This window comes from Mus caroli, chromosome 12, assembly GCF_900094665.2.
Source record: "Mus caroli chromosome 12, CAROLI_EIJ_v1.1, whole genome shotgun sequence".
NCBI classification, from domain to species: domain Eukaryota; kingdom Metazoa; phylum Chordata; class Mammalia; order Rodentia; family Muridae; genus Mus; species Mus caroli.
The window spans coordinates 34292717-34320216 of record NC_034581.1 but is presented as its reverse complement, the minus strand read 5'-3'; the positions used below and the strand labels follow the sequence as shown (position 1 = coordinate 34320216).

The 27500-nt window shown below is 36.0% G+C and overlaps 1 protein-coding gene and 1 pseudogene across 7 annotated transcripts in view; both read right to left on the bottom strand.

Annotated features, from left to right (window-relative positions):
- The window catches only part of Dgkb (diacylglycerol kinase beta), a 710085-nt gene that overhangs the window by 497029 nt on the left and 185556 nt on the right, over window positions 1-27500 (bottom strand). For 3 of the 7 annotated variants that reach the window (XM_029484790.1, XM_029484791.1, XM_021178684.2), the window contains exons 3-5: window positions 23190-23266; window positions 19832-19852; window positions 6916-7069 (exon numbers count right to left, since the gene is read on the bottom strand). In XM_029484790.1, coding sequence (XP_029340650.1) covers window positions 6916-7069; window positions 19832-19852; window positions 23190-23266 — 252 coding nt within the window. Of the gene's footprint in view, window positions 1-6915; window positions 7070-10250; window positions 10270-19831; window positions 19853-23189; window positions 23267-27500 lie in introns of those variants that run through there. The other 4 variants (XM_021178688.2, XM_021178687.2, XM_021178686.2 and 1 more) reach the window with 2 other exon arrangements.
- Window positions 14745-19613, bottom strand: LOC110307259 (annotated as a pseudogene).

Genomic DNA, 27500 nt, shown 5'->3' with positions numbered 1-27500 from the left:
AATTATTTGCCTATTGGTAAAAGACTTTGAGTTCCAAAGAAGCAAAAAATATACAGTGGAAAAAAAGACAGCATCTTCAATAAATGTTGCTCATCTAACTGGAAGTCTATATGTATAAAAATGAAAATTGATCTATATTTGTCATACATGAAGTTTAAGTCCAAGTAGATCAAGGACCTCAACATAAAACCAGATACACTGAATTTAATAGAAGAGAATGTAGGAAAGAGACCCGAGCTCATTGACACAGGGGGAAATTTCATTAACAGAATTCCAATGACTTAGGCTCTAAGAACAAGAATTGAAAAATAAAGCCTCATGAAACTGTAAAGCCATTATAAGGCAAAGAACATAGTCAAAAGGACACACCTGAAACCTACAAATTGGGAAAAAAAACTTCACTAACCCCACATAGAGGATTGATATCCTAAATATATAAAGATCTCAAGAAGCAAACCACCAAAAAACCAACCAATCCAATAAAAAATGGGGTATAGAACTAAACAGAAAATTGACTACAGAGGAATCACAAAGGGTTGAGAAGCACTTAAAGAAATGTTCAAAGTCCTTAGTCATCAGGGAAATGCAAATACAAACAATGCTAAGATTCTACCTTATACTAACCAGAATGACTAAGACCAAAACCTCAGGTGACAGTAGATGTCTACGAAGATATGAAGAAAGAGGAACACTCATCCATTGCTGGTGGGATTGCAAACTGGAATAACCACTCTGGAAATCAATCTGGAGGTTCCTCAGGAAATTGGACATAGATATACCTGAAGACCCAGCTAAACCACTCTTGGGCATATACCACAAACTGAAGGAAAGGCCATCTAGAAATTGCCCCAACTAGGAATCCATCCCATATACAGTTACCAAACCAAGACACTATTGTGGATGACAAAAAGTACTTGCTGATAGGCGCTTGATATAGCTGTCTTATGATCGGCTCTGCCAGAACCTAAAATATATGAAGGTAGATACTTGCAGCCAACCTTTGGACTGAGCACAGGGTCCCCAATGAATGAATACGAGAAAGGACTAAAGGAGCTGAATGGGTTTGTAACCCCATAGGAGGAACAAAAATATCAATCAACCAGACCCTTCCCCAGAGCTCCCAGGGACTAAACCACCAACTAAAGAGTAGACATGGAGGGACCCATGGCTCCAGTCACATATGTAGCTGAGGATGACCTTGTGGGACATCAATGAAGTTGCAATTAGATCATAGAATAGATAACACTGAAGTTGGTCATATAATTCCATACCTTCATCTTTTATTTTCAAGGCAATTTGACTTCCCTGAAGTGTCCCCGGGCATAACAATTTAATTTAATGTATAAATTAATGTAGGGATAATATGATCATACTTAAAGACTGTTAGAGATAATCTTTCCAGGAAAAAATGACTAAGAAGAAACAAAACTTTCACAGTTACTCTTGATATATTCATCATTGTGGAGTCTATATTTTAGACATTGTTTGCCTTAAAAGATTAGGCAGACCTGTGTCCAAATGAGTTGGTAAGCTATATTAACTTTTCTTTTCATTTTTATAGTACTTAAAATGCAGCCGCTACTTCTAACTGCTATTAACAGATACCTGTAATGAAAAAACAAAATATTTAAAGGTAATTTTCAGTGCCTGTATGGAGTTGGCATAGTTATGAAGGTAAAAGTCAGGAATGCTATGAGAGAAATGTCCTCTGTAAAGGTGCCAGCTTCCTTCCCAAGGATATAATTAAGTTGTGACACTGTAATGATTATATCTTTTCCCATTTTTAACCCATTGTGTGCCAGGCAATTACAGTGAATCTTTTGCCGAGGCATTAAGTTCATGGAACATTTTAACATTTTGGAAGACAAGGTAGAAAGACTGTAAAAGAAGTTTGTAAAAGTTGAAGAGTACTGGAATAAAAGTGGCCTTTAAACAAGACAGGACCATCACACTCATGAAGTCACAGCAATCCAGGCATGGTGGCATATACCTTTAATTTCAACACTGAGAAGGCAGAGACAGGCAGATATCTATACACTGGAGGCCATCCTGGTCTACATAGTGAGACCCTATCTCAATGAAAAAACCCAATCATCAATAGAACAGAAAAATACAATGAACTCACAGAATCCTACACAATACCTATATACATAGTTAAACCAGTTAGAATTTCTATACAGATTGGGTAGGATGAACACAAGAGACCTAGCTCCTAGCTGAAGAGCTATTGTGGAGAGGCAAAGGTCAGTATTTTACTGCCATGGTCTCTAGTAGGTTGATCATACTCCAGTGACAGCCTACCCATGGATATATATCTCAGCAATATTTGACACTGTGAGTGCTAATTGATGATGGTGATGATGATGATGAGGTGATGATGATAAATAGGGCAGCAGGGGACAGGAAGTTAAGACTGTGGAGGTGGATTTGAGAGGATTTACAAATGGCCATTGACAGTGATTGAGTATGAGTACATTACATGCATTGATGAAATTCTCAAATAATTCCTAGAAAAAATTACATTAAAACAAAACAAATGCCAAGATTCCTGGGTGAGCAGAGCAGGTGTTATCCAGTCATTAGAAATAGCTGACTAAAAAAAGAGGCTTAGAGTCCATGGGGCAGAAAGAGAAAGAAGTAGGAAGGCAGGGGAAGCCTATAGTGTTATTACTTTCTTAATTATGTTGCATGGCTCAAAGAAATGGGTCATAGCAGAACAGGGCATCTCAGTAGTGTGAGTGATCAGGGTTTCATGTGTTCTTTCTTTGTTGCATACACTGGCTCCTAAATACAACTCGACTTTCATAGGTTTATGGTGTCAAAGATTTTAGTTGGCCTAAAATATAGTAATTTGACATAAGCACACTAATGAAACTTAAACTTGGAAAGTCAGGAGGTAGTAGCATCAGGTTTCTGCTTGATTCTTTTAGAGATTGGAAGTTGAGGTCTTGCTAGAAGACACAAACAATAATTAATGAAACTATGATCTTGTCAGTGGCTGGTTAATTCTGGTCATAACAAGTACTGGAGGGTACATTGTGTTTAACTCAACCCAATGCAGTTGAGGGTAGGAAGAATAGATTATAATGTTTGTAAATGTACTATTTGAGGATGCAGATCATCAAGACAAGTAGAGACATATTTGGGTACAATTTAGTCACCTTTAGCCTGTAAGAGGATAACCCTTGGGAGATTCAGAAAACCAGCTCCGTGAAGAAATGGTGCATATCCATGGTTTGTGGACCAAATAAACAGTCCAGGAGGAGACTTTGAGGCATTTAATGTTTGAGAGTACCAACGTTTAACTGTATTAAGCTTTTGCATTTATTTTTCTTTTAACTTTTCAAAGCTTTTACTTTTATTTATGTATGGGAGACAGGTACATGCTACAGCACATGTGGAGTTAGAGAAACACATTCCAAGTCTATTCTCTCCTTTCACAAGTGGATATTGATGTCGGAACTCAAGACATCAGGTTTGACAGCAAGTATTTTTACCTGCCAGGTCATCTCACCACTCCCAGTAGCTATTTTCTATATGATGTGAAAACATACATGATATATTTAGACTGAGAGTAAAAACTGCATAAACTTTAAGAATTAAAAATATTTTAAAAATGAAAATGAATTAGGGTATCATTTTAGTAGTAAACTATTTTCAGAAGATACATTTAAAAATAAAAAAAGTGCTAAAGCTATATAAATCCTGGTCAGTAAAATTCTGAAGTACGCATATTTATAAAATTCTGTTATTTTTCTTCATACTAAGGCCATGGTAACTGGAATGGAGATCTTAACATAGTAGAGTGTCTGAGATGAGAGTCACTGCTACTCTAAATTCTAAAGAGGAATATTAAAGTGTTGAAAATGTGTGTAAGGACAGTGTGATGCCTATAATTCAGTAAATTTCATAGAATGGAAGGGAAATCAGAAGTTGGCTAGTGGAGTAGCATATGAGGAACCTATGCCTTTGATGAGCTATAAGTGACAGGATAGAGCTATTTAACCATCTTAGAAGCTCCACGCATTCAAAGCAAATGTCAAGAGGCAATGTGGAACAAGTGGCAGTAAAAGTCATCACAAGATTAATTTCTCCATTTCATAAAATGTCATGCAGTTTATTAGGTAACTTGTAGCAAAGTGTATGTATACATACTTATATATACAAACTTTGTGACTGCACACAATGTTTAACATTTTTATGTAAAGACAACTGAATGGTTTGTGTGGAAATAGTGAAAGTTCTATTGTTGAAGGAATATTAGTAAATTGCCTCAGCTTACAGTTTGATAATGGCTCTATCATCTTTTTTTCTAAAATAGTTTTTAAGCTTATATTATTAGTGTGCAGGATTACACTTTTCTATAACTCCTGGTCTCTACCCCTTGTCCATGGTACTATGGCTTGCATTCCATGTTAGAGTCTGTCTGTCTGTCTGTCTTGGGTACTCAGAACTTTCAGGGATTTGCAATGTTTGAACCATTTTCAGAACAAAACATTTTTCTCACTCTCACTTTCTCACGATTGTGCATTGAATTGTTTCACAGAGCATGTGACACAACATAATAATATAAACAGATGCAGATGTGAGCTTTTAGTTGACTTCCAAGAAACAATACCCAAGGAGTTTCAACAGTGGAAAACAGTACTATACTTCAAAAGTCACTTAGGTTTGCTTTTTAAAGATAACAAATACTTTTAAAACAAGTTACTTTGCTATGATGTAATTGGTCGATTGCCCTTATTTCTCCAATGTCTAATCTTTAATGAAGCAAATATTAATAGATACAGCACAAATACATTTGTTCTCCAATTAAAAAAAAGTCCTGACATCAAAGAATGGGAACGTTACTTTAAGACTGCATTGCAGCACCCAAGCCTCCTGCCTCCCAAGACAAGAATACGGGAGTGAAGCAGTGTCAAGCCCCTTAGCACGCATTCTACAGCACAGGATCTGGGTAGCAGAGATTTATTTCTCCAGCTTGAGTTAGCACTAACTGTGCTAGGCAGAGTAATCCTCCTGATAGTTGGTGAAGCAGTCCTGGTACTAAGAAGAGGTACTAAGAAGATTAAAGTCTGTTTATGCCCCCACGGAGCTTCAGATCTGAGCAGATCAGTCTGGTGGTTCCTCAGAAAATTGGACAAAGTAGTACCTGAGAACCCAGCTATACCGCTCCTGGGCATATACCCAGAAGATGCTCTCACATGTAATGAGGACACATGCTCCACTATGTTCATAGCAGCCTTATGTATAAGAGCCAGAAGCTGGAAACAACCCAGATGTTCCTCAACAAAGGAATGGATACAGAAAATGTGTTGCACAATAGAATACTATTAAAAACAATGAATTTAAAAAAAATAAAAAAATAAAATAAAAAAAAACAATGAATTTATGAAATTCTTAGGCAAATGGATGGAACTTGAAAATATCATCCTGAGTGAGGTAACCCAATCGCAAAAGAACACACATGGTATGCACTCACTGATAAGTGGCTATTAGCCCAGAAGCTCGGAATACCCGAGATACAATTCATAGACCATATGTAGTTGAAGAAGAAGGAAAAACAAAGTGTGTATGCTTCAGTGCTTCTTAGACAGGGGAACAAAATACTCACATGAGGAAATATGGATACAAAGTGTGGAGCAGAGCCTGAATGAAAAGCCATCCAGAGATTGCCCCACTTGGGGATTCATCCCATATACAGTTGCCAAACCCAAACCCCATTGTGGATGCTGGGAAGTGTTTGCTGACAGGAGCCTGATATGGCTGTCTCCTGAGAGGCTCTGCCAGAGCCTGACAAATACAGAGGCCAGTCAGATGCTTGCAGCCAGTCATTGGCCTGAGCTCAAGGTCCCCATAGAGGAATTGGAGAAGGAACTGAAGGAACTGAGGGGATTTGCAGCCCTGTGGGGGATGAGAAATAGTGTCAACTGGCCAGATTCTGCCTCGGAGCCCCTGGGAAATGGAGTGAACTGGCTGAGTATGTGGCAGAGGATGAACTTGTTGGACATCAGAGTGGCCCTTGGTCCTGTGGGTGTTTGATGCCCCAGTGTATGGGAATGCTAGGGCAGGAAGGTAGGTGTGGGTGGGTGGGTGGTTGGGTGGGTGAGCTCCCTCATAGAGGCAAGGAGAGGGTGGTAGAATAGGGGGTTTCCAAAGTGGAGACCTGGAAAGGGGATATCATCTGAAATGTAAATAAAGAAAATATACAATAAAAGAAGAGACAAAAAGGAAGTTCTACACAGAAGACCCCGAGTTAAATCACTCAAACATTGCTCTTATTTCAAACTGTGTCCCAGGGCCTTGACTCTGCATTTTGGCTTCTCCAACCTAAGGACCATATAGGCTACCTACTGTTTTAGCAGTCTCATTTTTATTGCTATTTTTAAAGTCCTCCATCATCTTCTAAACAAGCTCCTGTTTTATATTCTTGGGGAAATGCAGCAAGATATATGTCATCCTAACTGGACTGTATCTATAGTGTGAAAATGTTATAAAGAAAAATAAAAAAAATGTTCTGAACTCACATATATGAATTTAAATGTGTAATAATAAATGCCACCATTGATTTTAAATATTATATGTTTCTTATATATAGGTTCTTTTAATTATATATTCAAATGTACAGTTGTTAATATTTGTCCAGCAATTTTGAAAAAAAATTCCAAACTTGATGAAAATATCTCTTGATGTCATCAAGATAATGTGAACTTCTATGTCAAATTATAAATCATAATGTATCCTATTTTCTACCCTGCTTATTTTGCTGGAGACATTTTAAAGATCAGTATCCATTATAAATTCCATGTAGACACACAGACAATTTTCAACCAAATGTTCTTTCTTCAATGTTGTGATACTTATATCTCTTTTATAATGCATGTGATACGTACATTTCTATGCAAACATACTCACCACCTGAAAGAAGAGCAGGCTTATTCTTTACATTTGGGCTAGAATGGGGGAATTTGTTGCTGAATGACATAAAAAGGTGGGCGGTGAAATCATCAGGCAGCTCAGCTTCCAGAAAGGTCTTCATGAATAGCTTGAAGCCTTCAAAATCTATGGTCTAAAAAAAAACATATTTAAGCATGTAATTTCAGATCCAGTGAAATAACAAGACATTTTACCATGTTCATAAATTACCTGAAACATTTTCTATTTCCAAGTCTACAAAACAAAGATGAGGCCAAGGCTTAGTGGTTCTAAGCTATTGTTGGCAATGGCAGGCATGTGTCTCACCTTTGATAGTGTAGAACAAAGATAACATGATGTCTAGTTAGATGTTTCTATCTCCATGACAACCGCATGATATAAACTTTTACCTTTTCAAGTTTCAAATTTTCTTTCCATCTCCATCAATAGGAAATTCTATTTTCAAACCCACAGAGTTCTGCTGGGTTGCTCAGATATATAGTGTGACCAAACTGATGTGGTATCATATATTTATATATCAAGCACATAGAATGATTAACATTTTCACCTCTTTTCTTCCCAGTAATGATAAATGTTTGAAAATTACAACCAACCAGACCCGCCCCCCCAGAGCTCCCAGGGACTAAACCACTAACCAAAGAGTACACATAGAGGGACCCATGGCTCCAGCCACACACATAGCAGAAGATAGCATTGTCTGGTGTCAATAGGAAGAGAAGGCCTTGGTCCAGTGAAGGCTTGATTCCCCAGTGTAGGGGAATGCCAGAGCAGTTAGGTGGGAGTGGATAGGTAGAAGGGGGAGCACCCTCACAGTACAAGGGAGAGGTTAGAGGGGGGTTACTGAGGGGAAACCTGAAAAGGGGATAACATTTGAAATGTAAATACATAAAGTATCCAATTAAAAAAAGAAAATTGTAAAATGTTATCAACAATAATGTCAAATTAAAACCAACATTAACTGTTTAATCATTTCAAAATTTCCCATAGAGAATTCTAATAAAATATATCATACAGTCTTTAAGCCTTCTTCAATCTGTACTCATTTGAATGTAGTCATTTCAGGGTAAGAGTCCTGAGCCACTTGATAGGCTATGGAAGGAACTATACTCTCACCTCAAGCTTAATTTGGCTACAGGGGAGACTCCAGAAAACATGCCTTCTCTCAGCAGAGAAGAAGACTAGCTAAGATGGCTATTGCTGGGAAATGGAGACAAAGGTGGGTTTTTTGGCTACCCAAGTACGTGGATAATATTGACTGATCTTGACTAGTACTCTTATCACTGAAAGGCCATGTAGAATGGGGTGTTTCTGGAAGCAGGGATAGTTGCTGAACAAGGAAAGACTTGGAGAATTACTAGGTATAGCATAGCTACAGACAACATGCCAGAAAAGATGCTGGGCTCTGAAGAGCAACAGTATGCATGGGAAGATCTGGGCTCTGAAGAGCAACAGTATGCATGGGAAGATCTGCCGCAACTCCAGAGCCCTGGTGGGGCCTTTCCTCATCCGGATTATTCAACTCACTAAAGTGGAATATTTTTCATTTATTAGACTGACTGAAAGGTGAGAAAAATTTCTGTAAGCTCTCTCTTTTAAAATGAAAAATGTTTATCTTTTATGTTCAATATTATTTGGGGAAAGTGAAAGAATGTATACACTATATTTTTATTCATTATGACCATATTTTATGTCACATTATTATTTTTAGTAAACTTAAGATAAAGTATATATTTTTAAGATATTAGTAGAAAATTTAAAGTTTAATATATGGGTAATGATCTGATTAAATTATATCTATGTATCAATAACTATGTACCTATGTATGTAATATGCATATACAAGTATATGTTTATATGTGCATATGTGATAAATGTATATATATATATATGTTTGTGTGTGTGTGTGTACATACACACAGCTGAGAGTTATCAGGTTATGGAAAAATTGTGGAATTAAACCAATAAGAAGTGTTAATATCAGACTGGAAGCCAGCAAAAGTTTTACATTGGGAGAGCAGGTATAATGTGCTTCTGGGATGCTTTCCTTCCAGCAATGAAATGTGTGTGTGTATGTGTGTGTGTGTGTAAAATATATATGCATATATATATATATATTCTTAATAAATAAAAATAATTCATTATATTTCTTATTAGTTTCTTCATAAAAAGTGGTATATGATAATAACATTTCACAGCTGTATGAATAAAAATAAGCATACAGTACTTTTCAGAATCTTGAGTATATTGATAGTAAAATAAAAAAAATATAAATGTAATAAATAAAATGTAATTATGTCTTGGAAATATATTAGTTGTTTCATATTTTAATTTGTCTTTTTATTGGCTCGAAATGATAAAAGTGACTCCCTTCCTAAATCAAAACTTCAGCTTTTCTTTTTCTTCTGTAATCAGACAACACTCTCAAAATACTGAGTTTAGAGTGTAAAACTTTTAAAAACATCTTACCTATAAAAAGGTGGACCATTGCATATATGAGAATGGAGTATTCTGTCATTTTTTCAAGGAATATAGGAAATGACGTCATGAGATCTATAGTTAAAATATTGCATATGTGAAGCTGTTTTCTGACATCCTTACTGTAATCTTGGGAGCAAATCTCTATACTACACTTTTAGTATTATATATGGAACAACATTTTGAAACTGTATTGACCTTACTGCAAAACCTCCTCTAACTCAATGTTCTCAAATCAGATTCATTAAGGAAATATTTTCCAGTGATTCCTGACAGACCATTACTTTTCTCTGTAAAACAATTTGAAAGATCACTTAAAATAGTGCTGCCTAAATCATGACTTTTGTCATAAATGCATTATATACTTAGTTTGCACATTTACTTTACAATATGGAATAATGTCGATATTTCAAATACATGAGTTCTACAGGTGTCATTTATTTTGGGAAATTCAGACAATTAAATGAAAGAAATATTTTTTTCTCCAACAATTTACTTCTTATTCACTTTACATTCTGATCAGAGTCCCCTTACATTCTCTGCTCCCATCCCCACCCCTTATAAATCCCTTCAGCCATTGTCTATTCCCCTTGTCTTCAGATAAGAAGGAGCTCCCTTGAGGACCACCCTCCTTGTGGACATCTAGTTCCAGTAGACTAGGCACACCCTCTTTCACTGAAGCCCAGCCAAACAGTCCAGGTTGGGGGAATGGTAGAAAACAGAGACTGAGAAAGCCTCTGCTCCATTTGTCAGGGGTCCCACATGAAGACCAAGCTACACATGCTTTACAAAAGTGCAAGGGGTCAAGGTTCAGACCCTGCGTGCTCCCGACTTGGTTACCTAGCCTCTTTGAGCCTATGGATACTGGTTAGTTGATCTTGTAGGTCTTCTTGTGGTGTTCCTGACTCCTCCAGCTTGCTCAACTCTTCAACAAGACTCCCTCAATTCTGCCTGATGTTTGTCTGTGGGTCTCTGCATCTGCATCCACCCCCTACTGGATGAAACCTGTCAAGAGACAGTGATGCTAGATACTAGGCCCTTGTCTATAAGCATAACAGAGTGTCATTAATAATCAGGGCTTGGCTTTCTTGCACAAAATGGGTCTCAAGTTGGGACAGTCATTGGTTGGCTGTTCCTTCAGTCTCTGTTCAACTATTATCCCTACACATTTTGTAGATAAGACAAATTTTGAATAGAAGATTTTATGTGTAGGTTGATGTCTCCCTATAGTAGGTGGCCACTTCATGGTCTATATCTCCATCTGGTAAGAATCTCACCTAGGCTGATTCACAGTATCCTCATCCATTCCAGAACTCCAGGTAATCTCAGAGATGATCCCACCAATTTCCATTCACATATCCAGCCCTCTCCTATTACTCCTCTCCCGACACCTGATCACCAGCCCTGTTCCCCTGTTTACCCCCATTCCTACCCAGTTTCTTCTTTCCATCCACCTCCTATGATTATTTAGTTTCCCTCTGAATCATATTCATGTCCTCCCTTGGGACCTCCTTATTACACTATGGATTGCAGTATGATTAACCTGTACTTTATAGCTAATGTTCTCTTATAAGTAAGCATATATGATACATGTCTTTTGGTGCTGGGAAATATCACTCAGAATGAGATTCTCAACTTCCATCCATTTGCCTAAAAATTCATGATGTCTTTGTTTTTAATAACTGAATAGTACTCCACTGTGTAGATGTACCATATTTTCTATACCAACTCTTCACTTCAGTTGAGGAACATCTGGGTTGTTTCCAGTTTCCAGCTATTATGAATAAAGCTTCTATGAACATAGTTGACCAAGTTTCCATGTGATATAATAGGATACCATTTTGGGATATACCGCCAGGAGTGGTATAGCTATGTCTTTAAGTAAAACTATTCCTAGTTTTCTAAGAAACCTGCTTTCCGAAGTGGTTGTACAACTTTGCACTCCAACTAGTGATGGTGGTCGAGTGTTCCCCTTGCTCAACATCATGTGCTGTCATTTGAGGTTTTGATTTTAGCCATTCTGACCTGTGTAAGATGGAATCTCAGGGTTGTTTTGATTTGCATTTCCCTAATGACTAAGGAAACTACATTACTTTTGGTGCTTCTCTGCAATTAGGGGTTCATTCGTTGAAAATTCTCTAATTAGCTATGCATCCCATTTTTTAATTGAGTATATGGTTTGTTGGTATCTAACTTCTTAGTTCTTTACATATTTTGGATATTAACCCTCAGTCAGATGTAGAGTTTGTGAAAATCTTTTCAGTTTCATGAAGTCTCATTTGTCAATTGTTGATCTTAGAGCCTGAGCTATCTGTTCAGGAAGTTGTCTGCTGTACCAATGCATTCAGGGCTATTCCCCACTTTCTCTTCTATTAGATTTAGTGCATCTGGTTTTATGTTGAGGTATGTGAACCACAAGGACTTGAGTTTTGTACAGAGTGAAAAATATGGATTTCTTTGCATCCTTCTACACACAGACATCCACTTAGACCAGCGCCATTTGTTGAAGACTTTTTCTTTTTCCAATTGTATGGTTTGGGCTTCTTTGTCAAACATCAAGTGTTTGTAGGTGAATGCTATTTTTCAAGGTCTTCAATTCTATTCCATTGATCAATTGTTTCTATACCAATACAATGTAGTTTTTATTACTATTGGTCTTTAATTCAACTTGAGATTGAGGATGGTGGTACCTCCAGAATTTCTTTTATTGTACAGGACTGTTAGCTATCTTGGGCTTTCTTTTTTCCATCTGAAGTTGAGAATTGCATTTTCAAAGTCTATAAAGAATTGTGTTGGAATACTAATGGGAATTGCAATGAGCCTGTATATTACTTTTTATAAGGTTGTCATTTTCACTATGTTAATCTTACCTATCCATTAGCATGGGCAATCTTTCCAACTTCTGATATTTTCTTTCTTCAGGGACTTGAAGTTCTTGTCATGTAGATCTTTCACTTCCTTGTTTAGTGTTACACGAAAAATTTTATATTGAGATGGATATTGTCTCTCTAATTCCTTTCTTGGTCCACTTGTTGTTTGTATAAAGGAGGGCTACTGAATTTGTTGTTGTTGTTGTTTTGTACCAAGTCACTTTGCTGAAGATGTTTATCAACTTCATGAGTTCTCTTGTAGAAATTTTTAGGTTGCTTATGTATACTCTCATATCATCTGCAAATGGTGGTACCTTGGCATCTTCCTTTCCTATTTATATCCTTTTGATCTCCTTTTGTTGTTTTATTGCTCCAGTTAAAACTTCAAGTATTATATTTAATAGCCAGGGAGAAAGTGAGCAGCCTTATATTATTTCTGATTTTAGTGAGATTGCTTTAAATTTCTCTCCATTTAATTTAGTGTTGGGTATGAGCTTACTATATATTGAATCTATTATGTTTAGGCATGCTCCTTGTACTTCTGATCTCTCCAAGACTTTCAACATGAAGTATTTTTATTTATCTCTTCTTTGAAATTATAATAAAATTCTGCACTAAAACCACGTGGCCCTAGGGGCTTTTTTGTTGGGGTGTAGTACATTTTTAATGACTGCTTCTATTTCCTTAGTGATTTGGGGACTCTTTAAATGGTTTATCTGATATTGATTTAACTTTGGTAAGTGGGATCTACCTAGAAAATCATCTAATTTATTTAGATTTTGTAATTTTGTGGAGTATTGGCTTTTGTAGTAAGATTTATTGACTCTTTGGATTTTCTCAATGTCTGTTATATCTCTGTTTTTGTATCTGATTTTGTTAATTTGAATACTATCTCTAATCAATTTGACTAAGCGTTTGTTCATCATGTTGATTTTTTGCAGATCAAACTCTTAGTGTCATTAATTTTTTTTTATTTTTCTCTTTGTTTCTGATTGATTATTTTCAGCTCAAGTTTGATTATTTATTGCTGACTACTCTTCTTGGCCATGTTTGCTTCTTCTTTTTCTTTTTCTAGAGGTTTCAAGTGTACTTTTCAACTGCCAGTATGAGAACTCTAATTTCTTTATGAAGGCACTTAGTGCTATGAATCTTCCTCTTAGCAATGCTTTCATTGTGTCCCATAAATTTTGGTATGTCGTGCCTTAGCTTTTCATTGAATTCTAGAATGTTATTAATTTTTTCTTTCTTTAGTCCCTGACCCAGAGATCATTGAGTAGAAAGTTTTTGAGTATCTATAACTCTGTAGGGTTCCTGATGTGCCTGATGTTGTTGAAGTCCAGCTTTAATCCATATTGGTCTAATAAGAGATAATTAGTTATTTCGATTTTCTTGTATCTGTTGTGGCTTTCTTTATGGCCAAATATATGGTCAATTTTGGGGAAGGTTCCATTAATTTTGAGAATTTTAATGGTCAATGATTGTTATTTCCTGTCATTTTGATGTTGGTGGTGGTGGTGATAGTAGTGATAGTGTTAGTTGTTGTTGTTGTTGTTGTTGTTGGTGGTGGTGGTGGTGGTGTGTGGCTTGCCTGCTCAAAACATGAGCCTAGTCCTGGGCTTTGTGGCAACATTCTCTTTCTTTATTTTATTTTATTGGTTATTTTATTTATTTACATTTCAAATGTTAGCCCCATCCCACTTAAATCCCCTATCCTCCCCCTCCCCACTCATTATATGTGGGTGCTCCCCTACCCTCCCATCCACTCCTGCCTCATTGCCCTAGCATTCCCCTATGCTGGGTCATCAGGGCTCTACAGGACCAGATAAGTAAATCCTCTGTGACATATGCAGCTGGAGCCATGGGTCCCACCATGTGTACTCTTTGGTTGGTGGTTTAGTCCCTGGGAGCTCTGGGGGGGGTGGATCTTGTTGGTTGATATTGTTGGTCTTCCTGTGGGGTTACTAATCCGCTCAGAATCTCCAGTCCCTCCCCTAACTCCCCCATTGTGGTCCTTGAGCTTAGTCCAATGGTTGGCTATGTGCATCTCATCTATATTGGTCACCCTCTGGCACAGACTCTCAGTGGACAGCTATACTAGGCTCTTCTCAGCAAGTGCTTCTTAGCATCAAGAATAGCATCTGGGTTTGATATTGCAGATGGGATGGATCCCTTGGTGGGGGAGTCTGGATGGCCTTTCCTTCAGTCTCTGTCTCACTCTTTGTATTTCATTTTGATAGGAGCAATTCTAGATTAATATTTTTTGAGATGGGTAGGTGTTCCCAGCCCTCAACCAGGGGCTATTCCTAACCTCTGAATATGGTCTCTAAAAGTTCTATCTCCCCTTTGTTGTGTATTTCAACTTATGTCATCTCTGTTGGGTCCTGAGAACCTCTTGGGTCCCTGGCATCTGGGACTTTCTAGTGGCTAACTCCAGTTCTCCTTCCCCAACTGCTACACACCTCCTTCAAAGCATTCTTCTTCTATTGTAATGGCACCAGTGACAAACTGCTGTCATAGATTCTGTGTGGCTGATGGGTTGTATTGTGAGATTTTTGTAATTTTGAGCCTCCTTATTTAGTTCTACAAGCCTCTCCAAGAATCTTTCTCTCCTGGGCCAGGGCTTCATCAAGAGTGGCCCATAATTAGCTGTGAGTTGTAAAATGACCTTCTCTTCTTTGATCTCTGTCCCATTCTCATTACCTTCAATCTCTTCTTCTTCCCCAATGAACTAGTCAGGGGCCCACCTGGGGCTGGTAGTGGAGTTTTGGAGCATGAACGAATGTGGCTACAGCCAAGGCTCATCCATATGTCACTGTTCTTGCCTTTCTGGTTGCCATGCAAGTAATACTTCTTGCTTTTGGGTGTATACTCTGGATCATATTCCTTTTCTCTGTTTCTTTTCTTGAAAATCATTGCTGCTGCTGTTGTTTGTTCTTATTGTTGTTTGTTGTTATTGTTACCAGACTAACAAAAACTCTGCCACATACTCTCCCTCTTGCTTAAATTTGAAAGGTTCCCTGAGTTCTGCTGCCTCTTTCTTTCGGACCCACGGAGTCACAAATTATTTGGTGCCCAGTCTAGATTTATGAAAACCAGAGGTGCTCTCCTTCCCCTCCTCTGCTTCCTTGGTGTACTACTTTACTTTGTAGGAGTAAGACATCTGGAAAGATGAAGAGACCTACCTAGATTGGTCTCTTTGCCCTGCAGTGCTTCTTCTGCTTCTTGGACCCTTTCTGTGTTTTCCCTGTTGACCTTTCTCTTGAGTGGCTAGAATCTGGGTAATCAACTGATGCTCTTGATTGACCTCGCTTGAGATCTTTCTCCTTACTTTTTTGTTTGTTTGTTGTTTGTTTATTTTTATGACATTTAATATGAAGGGGAAGCTCAACAGGATCATCTTTGTATTTTTCCCTCAACCATGTAGACCTTTCAACTCCCTATGAGTCAAAACATGTTTTCTGAATGTACTGGGAGAAATGTTTATCTCCTTGTTTATCACTGGGATTTTCTTATTTTTAGCTGTTTTTTGTTCATTTCCTCTCTTTAGGTAATTAGTAAAGCATTCATGCAATGCCATTTAAGAGGATCCAAAGTGGTGCTCTCTAACATGATGAATACTCGTCACTGTAGGCTCTGTAAGCAGTTCTGAGGGGCTATGCTGTGACTGAGCTGACTGTATTTAATGGCAAATTCAAGTCAATTCCTGCTCCTTTTTATTACTATAATCCAGATGCTGACAAAGCTTTCCTTCCTGAGCCAACAAGCCACTGAGTCGTGCAAGGTCCTCATTGAAGTAGTCCATCTGGACACTGACCTGGCCCTGCTGACTAATGGAAAAAGAGAACTTCCATGAGGAAAAGTTTCCTTTGTTTCCCATCTTACCATGGCTCTCAGAGGTGTTCCTTGAGGGAGGTGTTTCTTGAAGGAGGTATTCCTTAAGGGATGTGATGAACTTTTTTTCCTGAACCACATTGTATGCAGTCAGCTGGAAATTCTTTTCTGGAACAAAGTCAGTCCCTGTTCCCACTTTGGTTCTGCTTGTTAGTGGCATGGTCCCCCTTTCTAGGTCCCTGTGTAAAAGGCTGCTCCTTCTCCAGTTTCTTGGCTTTCCTCTGCTTTTCCTTTCTTGCATGCACCAGGCTATTCCACTTGCCTGGCTTGTCTTCTTCCTAATTTTTGCTTGCACTGGCTCTGAGGTTTTGATAGACATAAATTTGGGCTCATCATCAAACTCAGGTTCCCTCCTTGCATTACTTGCTCATCCATGTCTTCCTTGTAAAGTCAGACATATTTTTGTCAAAGTCATCATGAACATTACATTTTTTAGGTGACTGGCTGCCTCAGAAAGACTTCTCTGTGTCTGTCTTGGGATAAATGGATCAGATTTCATTTTTATGTTGGCATCAGAGAAACTCCCTTTCTCTTTCAGCTTCTTCCCATCATTATTTGTTTGTTTCTGCTCCCTAAGCATCCCATTCTCTGTCTTCTGCTCTTCAAGATACCTTGTTGTATATCCTGCTTATAGTGGCTATTCCTGGTTGACAACTTGACTATATCTGGAATGAACTATAATCCAGAATAGGAAGGCTCACCTGCGATCCTGATCTAGAGTCTGGGAGATACAAGTTTCTGACCCAGAACTTGTCATGGAGATCTTGAGGCATCATGGCTATGAATCCCAGGAGACTAAGGCAAGGAGAACTCTGAGTTCAAGATTATCTGGGACAAAACAAGTCCAAGATCCAGACATGGTGGCACACACCTTCTGGGCCACACCTTCTGCTGGAGACCTATATAAGGACATTGGAAGAAGGAAGATTCTCTTCTTTGCCTGCTTGCCTTGTTGGACTGAGCAACTGCCAGATTCTTGAACTTTCATTCATAACTGCTGCTGACCATTGTTGGGGAGTTGAACTCTAAGTCATAAACAAATTTCCTTAAAATATAGAGGCTACTCATAAGTTCTCACACTGGAGAACTCTGACTATATATTGCACCTCTTGAAGCAACAGACTTAATGAGACTGATCATATGCAGAAACAGTGGCTGTTGCTCTCTTACCCACAGAACTCTTTTGGATGGACTCAAGGACCCAGAACCATGATTGAACTGAATTTGGTGTGTTCCAGACTGATATCCAGCACCACCTGACTTACATGGGTTTATCTATAATGAGTTAGAAAATGGAGGACTACTTTTGCCACAAGGCTAGGTAAATATGTCTCTAGGCACTAAAGGAACAACAGTTCTGAATCAGATAAGGAGTTACTTCTTTTTCAGGTATTTTAGAGTTTAACATTTCTCAACATAATCCTCTTAAAATATTTACATTTTGTTTGTAAACAAACAAAGCCAGGGAGTTTGTCCTTGAAAGTGGTGGACATGGGTAATTTGAACCCAAGTATGTCTCTAAAATAACCTCACATTTCTGTCTTATACTTTCCCTACCTTTAATATAAAAGGCTGATCCAGGGAAAATTGTAATTTATTTTACAGGAGTGTCTCAATTTTTGGTTAATAATATCATGATCAATGTTCTTACCAAAGGGATTTAACATATACTTCAGTTGTCAACATTACATATTGTAGGTTCTGTGTTTACAAGTTTCTCAAAGAAAGACATAGAATCTTACTTGTATGGATGTGGCAAGTCTAGATTTTATCAGAAACTACAGAACAGAGAACCACAGTAGAGTCAAGGTATAGGAGCTGTGAAAGCATAGCTGAACCTTAAACCAAGTGTCACTACTGATAGAAAATACATAGAGAACTCCAGACCCCAGTCGAGAAAAATGTTGTTCTTGTCTAGGAATAAAAACATCTTACCACATCTTTTACCACCTGCCCTCCATGTGGTACTCCTCAACTTTGTTCTTTCTGTTTGACAACTAATCAGTTAGCTACTGAAGTATGTTAGCATACAGAACAGAGGCTGTGCCAGAATCGAGAACATAGAAACATTCTGCTGATTGAAGAAAAAGTGAGAGCTAATTTTGAGATCAACTTTTAAATAGCCCCAAGTGGTGATGCAGGTGGTATGAAAAGATGTGTTTGTTGAGTGAAGATGCTGAACAATGCTATTTAATGATGATGAGCTGAGCATGCTGGAATAGAAGACAACCACTTATTCTCTGCAACTGCCTCCAAAACATCATTAAATCTCCTGAAACCTGCATTTGAGGAGCTAATATTTCTACAAAAATTGAGGGACAAAGTGAGGAAAGGTTATGAATTGCAGTGGAAGATGGTAACTGTTACCTTAGTGAGTGAATACCATCTCAGTAGAACCTCATCTTAGAAAAAATGTGATATAACAAATATATATATATATATATATATATATATATATATATATGAATAAGAATGTCTCTGATAGGCTATTGGTCCCCGGTTAGTGGAACTATTTTTGAGAGAGTGAGAGATGTAACCTTGTTAGAGGAGGTGTGACACTGAACAGAGATTTGAAGTTTAAAAGACTACTCTGATTTCCAGGGTCTCTCTGCTCCTCCTGCCTTGTAATTGTGAGCTCTCAAGATAATAAGTTTTCAGTTAGTGCTCAAGTACCATGCCTTCCTGTTCATTGCTAGGGTTCACATCATGGTACCACTGTTTGTCACTGCACTGGAAATGTAAGTAATATATATATGTATGCATGACAATGAGTTTGTGTTCATAAAGGAAGTGAGAGTTACATGCCAGCTGTCTTTATCTATTGTCCCCATCCTTTTCTTATTGAAGCTGGGGTTCACTGAGTGTTTAGACTGCCTGGCTAGCAAGCTTCTGGGGTCCTTCTCTCTCTTCCTTCCAGAATTGGAATTGTTATACAACACTTCTATACCAGGCTTTTTATGTGGGTGCTAAGTGACAAAATCAGGTTCTTATACTTACAAAACAAACATATTTCCCACTGAGGCGTCTCTTCAGGTACAAAAATATTCTTGAATTGATTAAAAAAACAACAACATGACTATAGTATATCTAATTTGTTGAAAATATTTATTTCCATCACCCAGTAATGTACATTGATGCTACATGTTTCACTGAACTTTTAGAAGAGTTGTGTTCACAGGACAGATTTTTATCAACAAAAGATTGCTTACCCTTCTCCAAGGAATGAAATATCAGCAGCCTTTTATCTCTGTTTCCTCCACAGAGTTAACATAGAATTGTAAACAAAATAAAATTAAACTATCCTTACTTTATTTTTTATTCAATTTTCAAATAATACACTGTAAACTGATTATCAGTTCCCTTAAATAAACTTACCTGAAACTGACATGTTTGGTAAAATGAAAAAGTCAAGCTTCAGATTCTCTAACCTAAAAGTCCACATATTGGACATTTTTCATTTGGTTACTACATCAGATCTCTACTAGTGGTACTAATTGGGGAATTTCCTGTTGTTCTGTTATAATCTTATGTACTGTAGGTAATCTAGTATTCTATGTAAGCTTAGTAAGCCTAGTTAGTATAAGTATAGTTAGTGGGATGGGTGAGTAACTCATAGTTCAAATCAAAAGGTAGATTACAATAGAAAAGAAAATGTCTTACTTGGTTAAGAATATCTTGTTTCTGTGCATGCAAGGAAAGAAAGAATACATGTGTTAATGTAAAGGAATCTATACCCATATATCTCATTTTGCTGATATTTTAACGAAAATTTAAAGAATATAGATTGATTTTACAATGTGCCCTGTGTAGCTGGGTTCTCAAAATGTTGATGCAAGACAACAGCATATAGATAAACTGGAAAACTGTTGAGAAAGCAAGCCATGAGCCCAACCCCAGAAACACTCAAGGAGCATCTAGAACAGGGATAAGGCAAGCAACAATCCATGCTTTAAAAAATCTGAATCTGATTTAAACCAAAAATTGAGAACAATTGATTCCATGATTCCTTGAGCATATGCCAAGAGTTCCTGTTGGCTTGAATCAAATACAAGGAATAAAATCAAATACGATTACATTCATGAGGTGGCAATAATATATATATATGTATATATGAAAGTATATTAGAGTCCATTTATTCCTCTCTACAGTTATTCCTTTTATTAGGGAAATATTCCAAATAGTCCAAGACTGAAATATTTTGGAATCAAATTTAATATCCAAGACAAAAACAAACAAACAAAAAAGAAAACCATGCAAAAACAAGCTGGAATTTCTCATATACCAAATTTTACTAATTTTATGAGATTTATCATTTTATTCTGATGAATATAAATTTATTTTAAAACTTTACTTTGGTTAATGTAGAAACATCAGACATTTTAAATTTTTAATTTTTAGAGATAATTTAAAACTATTATTTAAATTTTCTACTCAATATTTTTCTTGAAAATGCTGTCAAATGGCTTTTAAATATAACTGATTCTGAAAATTGAAAAATAACTGATTCTGTTCAGATCTTCTGTCTAATAATTCTTTATTATTTAAACAATTCTAAATAGACCACATTTTTTTGATAAAAGTTTCCTAGTGTAGTGGAATGCCAGGGCCAGGAAGCAGGAGTGAGTGTGTTGGTGAACAGAGGCCAGGAGGAGATGATGGGGGGTTCAGGGGAGAAACCAGGATGGGGTTAACATTTGAAATGTAAATAAAGAAAATATCCAATAAGAAAAGTTTCCCATATAATATTTTACATTGTTTTAACCAACAGCATGCCACACAATGCATTGCTTAAGGGGCATGTGTTTCTCTTTCAATTTGCAAAAACACTTCAGGAGTAATGACAATTATTTTAAAGTAGGAAATCAATTTTCATTTCTAAAATTAGGCTAGGTTAAAATTTTAAGTTTTTTTTTTTTTACACAAATTCTTACTTATATATAATTGTGCAAGCCACATTGTAGCAATATGACCAGTTAGGATAGAATAATAGCTTCTTATGTGAGTTGATTATAATATATTGTTTCACATCATTTGTTTAATTTTAATTAACCAGATGAGTTCTCTACAAAAAAAAAAAATAGTCTTGGGGTGTTTCATTATCTACCGCAGACATTTCTAGGTGTGTTTAATATGCTTTTATAAAATGCAGAATTACTCTTAAGAGTCATATTAGCTCATTTTTGTCTTATAGAAAAATTCTTATTAATATTTAATTTAAATAGCAGTTTCACTCTCCTTACTCTTAACTTAGAGTTCATCTTGGGCCATAATAAGATCAACTTTTCTGTTTTTCAACTAGAATTATGTTAATGCTTCCAATAAATTTTATTATTCATGGAGAGTAAGCAAATTACCAAAGAGCTGGCCTTATATTATATTTATGACTATATCTGCTAATTTCTGTACATAATCCTATGTACAGTGATGTATAATTATCGTGAAACAAATAATGTCATAAAGAGAGTCTTGGAGTCTTTATAGAAGGATTGCACTGTAAACAATATCACTATATACAAATTCTATGTGAACTGACAAGTAGCTGCTATGTTTAGAAAGGGCAAATATTTTAAGTTTATATGTAAAGATGTATATTTTCAAGTAACACTGGGGCAATGAATATTAACAACATTTGTAGTTTGACAAAAATTTACTATTGTTGTCTTCTGTTCTTCCCCCAATATATTCTCTTGGACTTTGAGGTTTTCTGTTTTATAAACATCCACTAATTTTAACTCTTTTACTATGCAACATCTATAATCACAAAATAGCAGGGGAACACACGGCATGTATCTGATAATTTTGGGTATCTGATAGGGGAAATGCCAGTAAAATGGCTGATACATTCTCCATCTAGCAGTCATTAAAGTCATATAGCAAAACATGGCTTACTTTTGAAATGTATTATTATGAGTAGAATTATGTAGAGAAAATAAACCATGAAATGAAAGCCGATGTGGTGGTGCGTGTCTTCCTTCTTCACACTTGGATAACTGTGGTAAGAGTTTGCAAGTTTGAGACCAGCCTGAGTTACAAAGTGAGGTCTTATCTTAAGAGCAAAACAGAACAAAACAAAAACCTGTGAGGAATACTGATGGGGATTATAAAACGGTGAAAATGTAGTCATTCCATAGAAGAAATATCTTGAAAGGAATTGTATTATTATAAATATGCAGAAACAAAAAGTCATATTTCATTCTACCAACAAATCTGGATGACATATTTAGACGAATTTTTTGCTGAGGTCTTTTTGTTTTTATTCTCATATATTCAAATATTAGTTGATGAGGCTGCAAACAAACTCACAGCAATTATGGGCAGACATTACATAACATCTCTCAGCTGATAATACATGGAGAATTACCTAAAATAAAATTTGGAAATGAACTCTGTAAAATATCATATTCAAAAGGAATTGAAGGAGCAGACAAAGTATTTATAAACCCAAAATTACACAATAAGAGGAGAATTTAATTGTCCTTTGGGTGGCTCATTAAGATACAATGTTTGCACCCATCTCAAAAGTTTTCTTTAAAGAATCATTTCATAAAAGGAGTTACTCCCTGTACCTTACCCGTGCCCATGTTAGATTAAAACTTACAGAACATATGGCTATGATTAAATGTATCTTTCTTTTTTCTATCTATTCCTGTTTCCTAACTTCTAGAAAGAAAAAACCTTCAAACAATATATTTTAATGATATACATTTTCTTAAGAACACACATTCTAGAAGAATTTTCATCAATAAGGGTAGTATAAAATACACTGTATTTAGTGGCCTTCTACAGTATCTATTTTTTTATGAATGTTATTGTATGAAATGTGCTAAATGGTTTATGGTATGTGAGATATATACATGTATATGTATATATGTATACATATACATATATATGCAGAAGTATAAGTATATGTATGTGCATTTATACAAACACACATATACATATTTTTCTAGAATTTTCCATAAAGAAAATTCATCTTGCAAGCACATTATTAAACTGATAAAGAAAAAAGAAGCTTTACCCCTTCAGGATTATACTTTGCAAGCACGCCATTACCATGGAATTCTTCAAGAACATCCTTTAATTTCTTTGTAGAATCTACAACAACAAGAAAAGAGAAAGAGAGAAAATACACAAACCATTTATATAATCCTGATATGTTTATGTACTCCAGCTCAAACAAAAATACATCATGTAAATAATCACAAAGAGAAGTCAAGTTTTAAATCAACACATTAAATGCTTTTTGAGAGAGTAAGGAAGCTGAGGAGGAAACCCAAGTTCTTGCACAAATGAGATAAGCATTCTACCACTGCAATACATCCCCAGCAAACAAAATCTACTTAGTCATAAAAGATAATGGCAAAGTAGTGAAAGCAACTATATGTATGTATGTGTGTGTGTATATATATATATATATATATATATATATATATATATATNCACACACACACACACACACACACACACACACATATTCACCAAGTATATTTTTTTGGGATTCAGGTCACAGTCTCTCTAACAGTTAGTGGCAAATAAATGAGATTTTTATGTTTTTTTTTCTTTATTTTGATTGTGTCAAATCTAACTGAATACAATAAATGTAACTTAAAAAGGTAAAGAGAGTATCATCATGCCTTGTTAAAGTACAGCCTGCTCTTCTCACATCCACATCACTGTTGTAGGTTATTTGAGTACAATATTCTTTAAAAACCATGTAACTATACTCTGTCCACATTATATTTTTATAAGCAAATTTACTTTTGATTTTTTTCCGAGTTTAGGGTATTCTAAAAAATGCTACTTTGAACATTCAAACGGGTCAGTTTTTGTGTGAACAAACACAACCATTGGGACCTTTCATATTGAGTAGTGATAAGTATCACTGTATAAAAATAATTTCAGAAGCTTATAAATAATACATTAAAATTTCAACTAAACAATTCTTTCATAAGATTATATCCTCTGATCAAAGCATTTCAAATTGATTATTCACTTTAGTTGGAGAAATATAATGGAAGACAATGAAAATCCATATAAATGTACCAAGACATCAAGAGCCATATAGTAAGACCCTGTCTCTAAACACATAAATAATTTTATATATGAAAGAAGTAAAGAAAGAAAGAAGTAGAATGAGTGCCTCCCTGCCACATAAGAAAAGTCTCATAAACAAGTACTTAGTCAGGCAGTGGTTGTACACACCTTTAATATTAGCACTTGGAAAGCAGAGGCAGGTGAATCTCTGAATTCAAAACCAGCCTGGTCTACAGAGTTCCAGAAAAGCCAGGGCTACACAGAGAAACCCTATCTCTTGACAATAAAATTTGGAAATACTGAACTTGAAATGTGGGAAATAGAATTTTTCAGGTATTTTTTTAAAGAGAAAATGAGTAATTTTTTCCTAGCACTTGAATATAATTCTTTCAAATATTTCCTGAGGCTTGGTGATTATGAACAACAACAATAAATTTTTACTTAAAAATACAAGACTGATTCTTCAATGAAGTTTCAACACATTCAGTTGGTTACCACAAATTCATCATAGTATATGTATTTTCAACCCTTACTTCACCTGAAATATTCCATTTCTCTCCTTTATGTTGTACTTCATTGTAGATTGTGTATCTGTAGGTGGTATTCAGAGTGTACTGTGCACCACTTTCACTATTTCCACACTTCACAGTACATTCTGCCACTGTCACATCCTCTCATGTCAGAACATTTCACTGATAGAAACAGGAACAGTGGAATAGTTAAGTCCTCTTTCATCAACTTCCTTCTCTCCAGCTCCATCACAAATATCCAGCTTCCTCTGACAAGCATTTTGCCCATGCTTAACCATGCTTGGGAAATGACATCACATCATACACTGCTTTGTGTCTGTCTTCATTCTCCTTAGCATAGTATCTTCATGGTCTATCCATGTGTAGAACATTTCATTCCCTGCTATACCTGACTCCATTGATTTGGCTTGTATTTCATTTTGGATGATATGGAAATATTGCAAAAAAGAAATATATAAGTTTTGGGGAAACAATATTTCAGTTATGTTCATAATAGAATACATCAGTTTTGTGACCACTCCATGTTGGAAAATTTAAGGAACTGACACAAGGATTTTCAAATCCCAATACCATTTTATAATCACACATTAATAACTAAAAGTTACAATCTTACTATCTGTTAAGTTCCAACCTTAGTTTTCTAATATCTTTATTAGAATCATCTGTGCTTGGACTTTTGTTATGTGTCTCTCTAGTCATGTGCTAACAAGGTGTGAACATACTGTCATGTGATTAGTGTTCCTTTTCATGTTTGCACATGTGAGCTTGCTTTTGTCTGGAGAGATGCACAAATTGGCAATTACATGTGTCATATCTCAGGAGCGATTCACTGTGTTTTGTAAGACGAGTTCCTCCATTTGACCTGAGGCTTGTTAAGTAGACTAATCTGTCAGCATGACCAGAGATCTTCCTGTCTTTTCTTCTCTAATACTGATACTACACTCTCCCACTACCCATTATTGTACCTTTTGTTGTTGTTTATTACTTGATCTTAGTACAAAGGCTTGAGCTTAAACTCAGATTCTCATATGTACATGGTACATTCTATACCAGCTGAGCCATCTCCTGAGTCTTTGGTTATTTACATATTCATCAGAGGAATGAACATCACTATTCAAGTCTTTTCAATTAAACCTTCTAAGTGGTTTAGTTGGATTCCTTTATGTTAAAGTTCTTTGTAGAATGTATTTATTTGGTTGAAGTCTACAAATCTTCCAAAGTTTTCTTTTTCTTTTTGGCAAGTATTTCACCAGCATTTTGTGTCTGTGATCAGAGTTGATTTGCTGTTTTGTCAGGCACTGCTATATAAATTATTAGAAAAAGTATTTGTTTTCATTTAATCCACAGCTTTTAGTTTTATTATAAACTGAAAGTTATAAAATTAAATAAACACAAGAATGTGAGTGCAGAGTGGTTCATATTGGAGCAGGGCTTGTCTAATATTTATGAGCTTAACTTTCAGTACCTAGAACCTTCTTAAAAACAAGCAGAGGAAGGGTTACTTTTTCTGCCCTTGGTCCAACCATTACAAATGTCACACTGATTGTTTCCACATGGATAATGTCAGAGACATATACTACTACAAAGAATAGATTATACAGTTTTGTTCAAAGTTCTACCTTCAGAAATGATACAGTATTATTCTCAATTGGTAAATTCTCTTATAAAGACAGTTACAGAACCCACTATACTAATTCTCTAACACATGTACATGTACTGAAGACCTTATTATGAAATATACTCTAACACATCATTGATTCTTTACCCATGGAGGAAATAACACATTCAGCAATAATTTTAAAACATTGTTCAAAATACACATGTAAGATTTCACTGACTTGACACTGATTTTACATGATGCCATTGATCATAGGGAGATAAATTAAATAGCTAAAGTCTTAATATATGTTTTTTTTCACAAACTATCCTGAAGTGTGATGTTGCTCCCAGGCAATTTAAGAAAAGAATCCATATTCTTATGACCTGCCACCTACTCAACCAGACCCTTTTTTAATTTTAAAGTTCTACTATAAAAGTATTTGCATAAAGATCACCTATGACCCAATCTTAGCCTCACAGTCTAGTTTTCAACCTAAATACTATTTTTTTCTTTTCTTATCTCTGAGCTTAGTTTCTCCAAGATTGAGACTTAACTTATTTATTGAGCCTTCTACAGATAAGGATCTATTATGAAATACCACAAATCCACCAGGCTGCACAATCCTCAGAAAAAAACACTGAATAAGCTATCTACATGTATATTTGTGCTCTCTATTGCCATAGCCTGTTTAATTTGCGTATTATAAATGTCATATTATAAATATCACATTGAGAGCCTATTTTATTTTAGCTGCTTTCCTAAATTCCTTTTCTTTTCTTTTCTTTTCTTTTCTTTTCTTTTCTTTTCTTTTCTTTTCTTTTCTTTTCTTTTCTTTTCTTTTTTTTTTTTGGATGGGGGAGGCTAGTGCCCCTCTTTTTCTTTTCTTTTTTTTTTTAAATTAGGTATTTTCCTCATTTACATTTCCAATGCTATCACAACAGTACCCCATACCCTCCCCTCTCCACTCCCCTACCCACCCACTCCCACTTCTTGGCCCTGGCATTTCCCTCTACTGAGGCAAATAAAGTTTGCAAGACCAATTGGCCTCTCTTTCCACTGATACATCTTCTGATACAAATGCAGCTAGAGACACGAGCTCTGGGGATACTGGTTAGTTCATATTGTTGTTCCACCTATAGGGTTGCAGATCCCTTTAGCTCCTTGG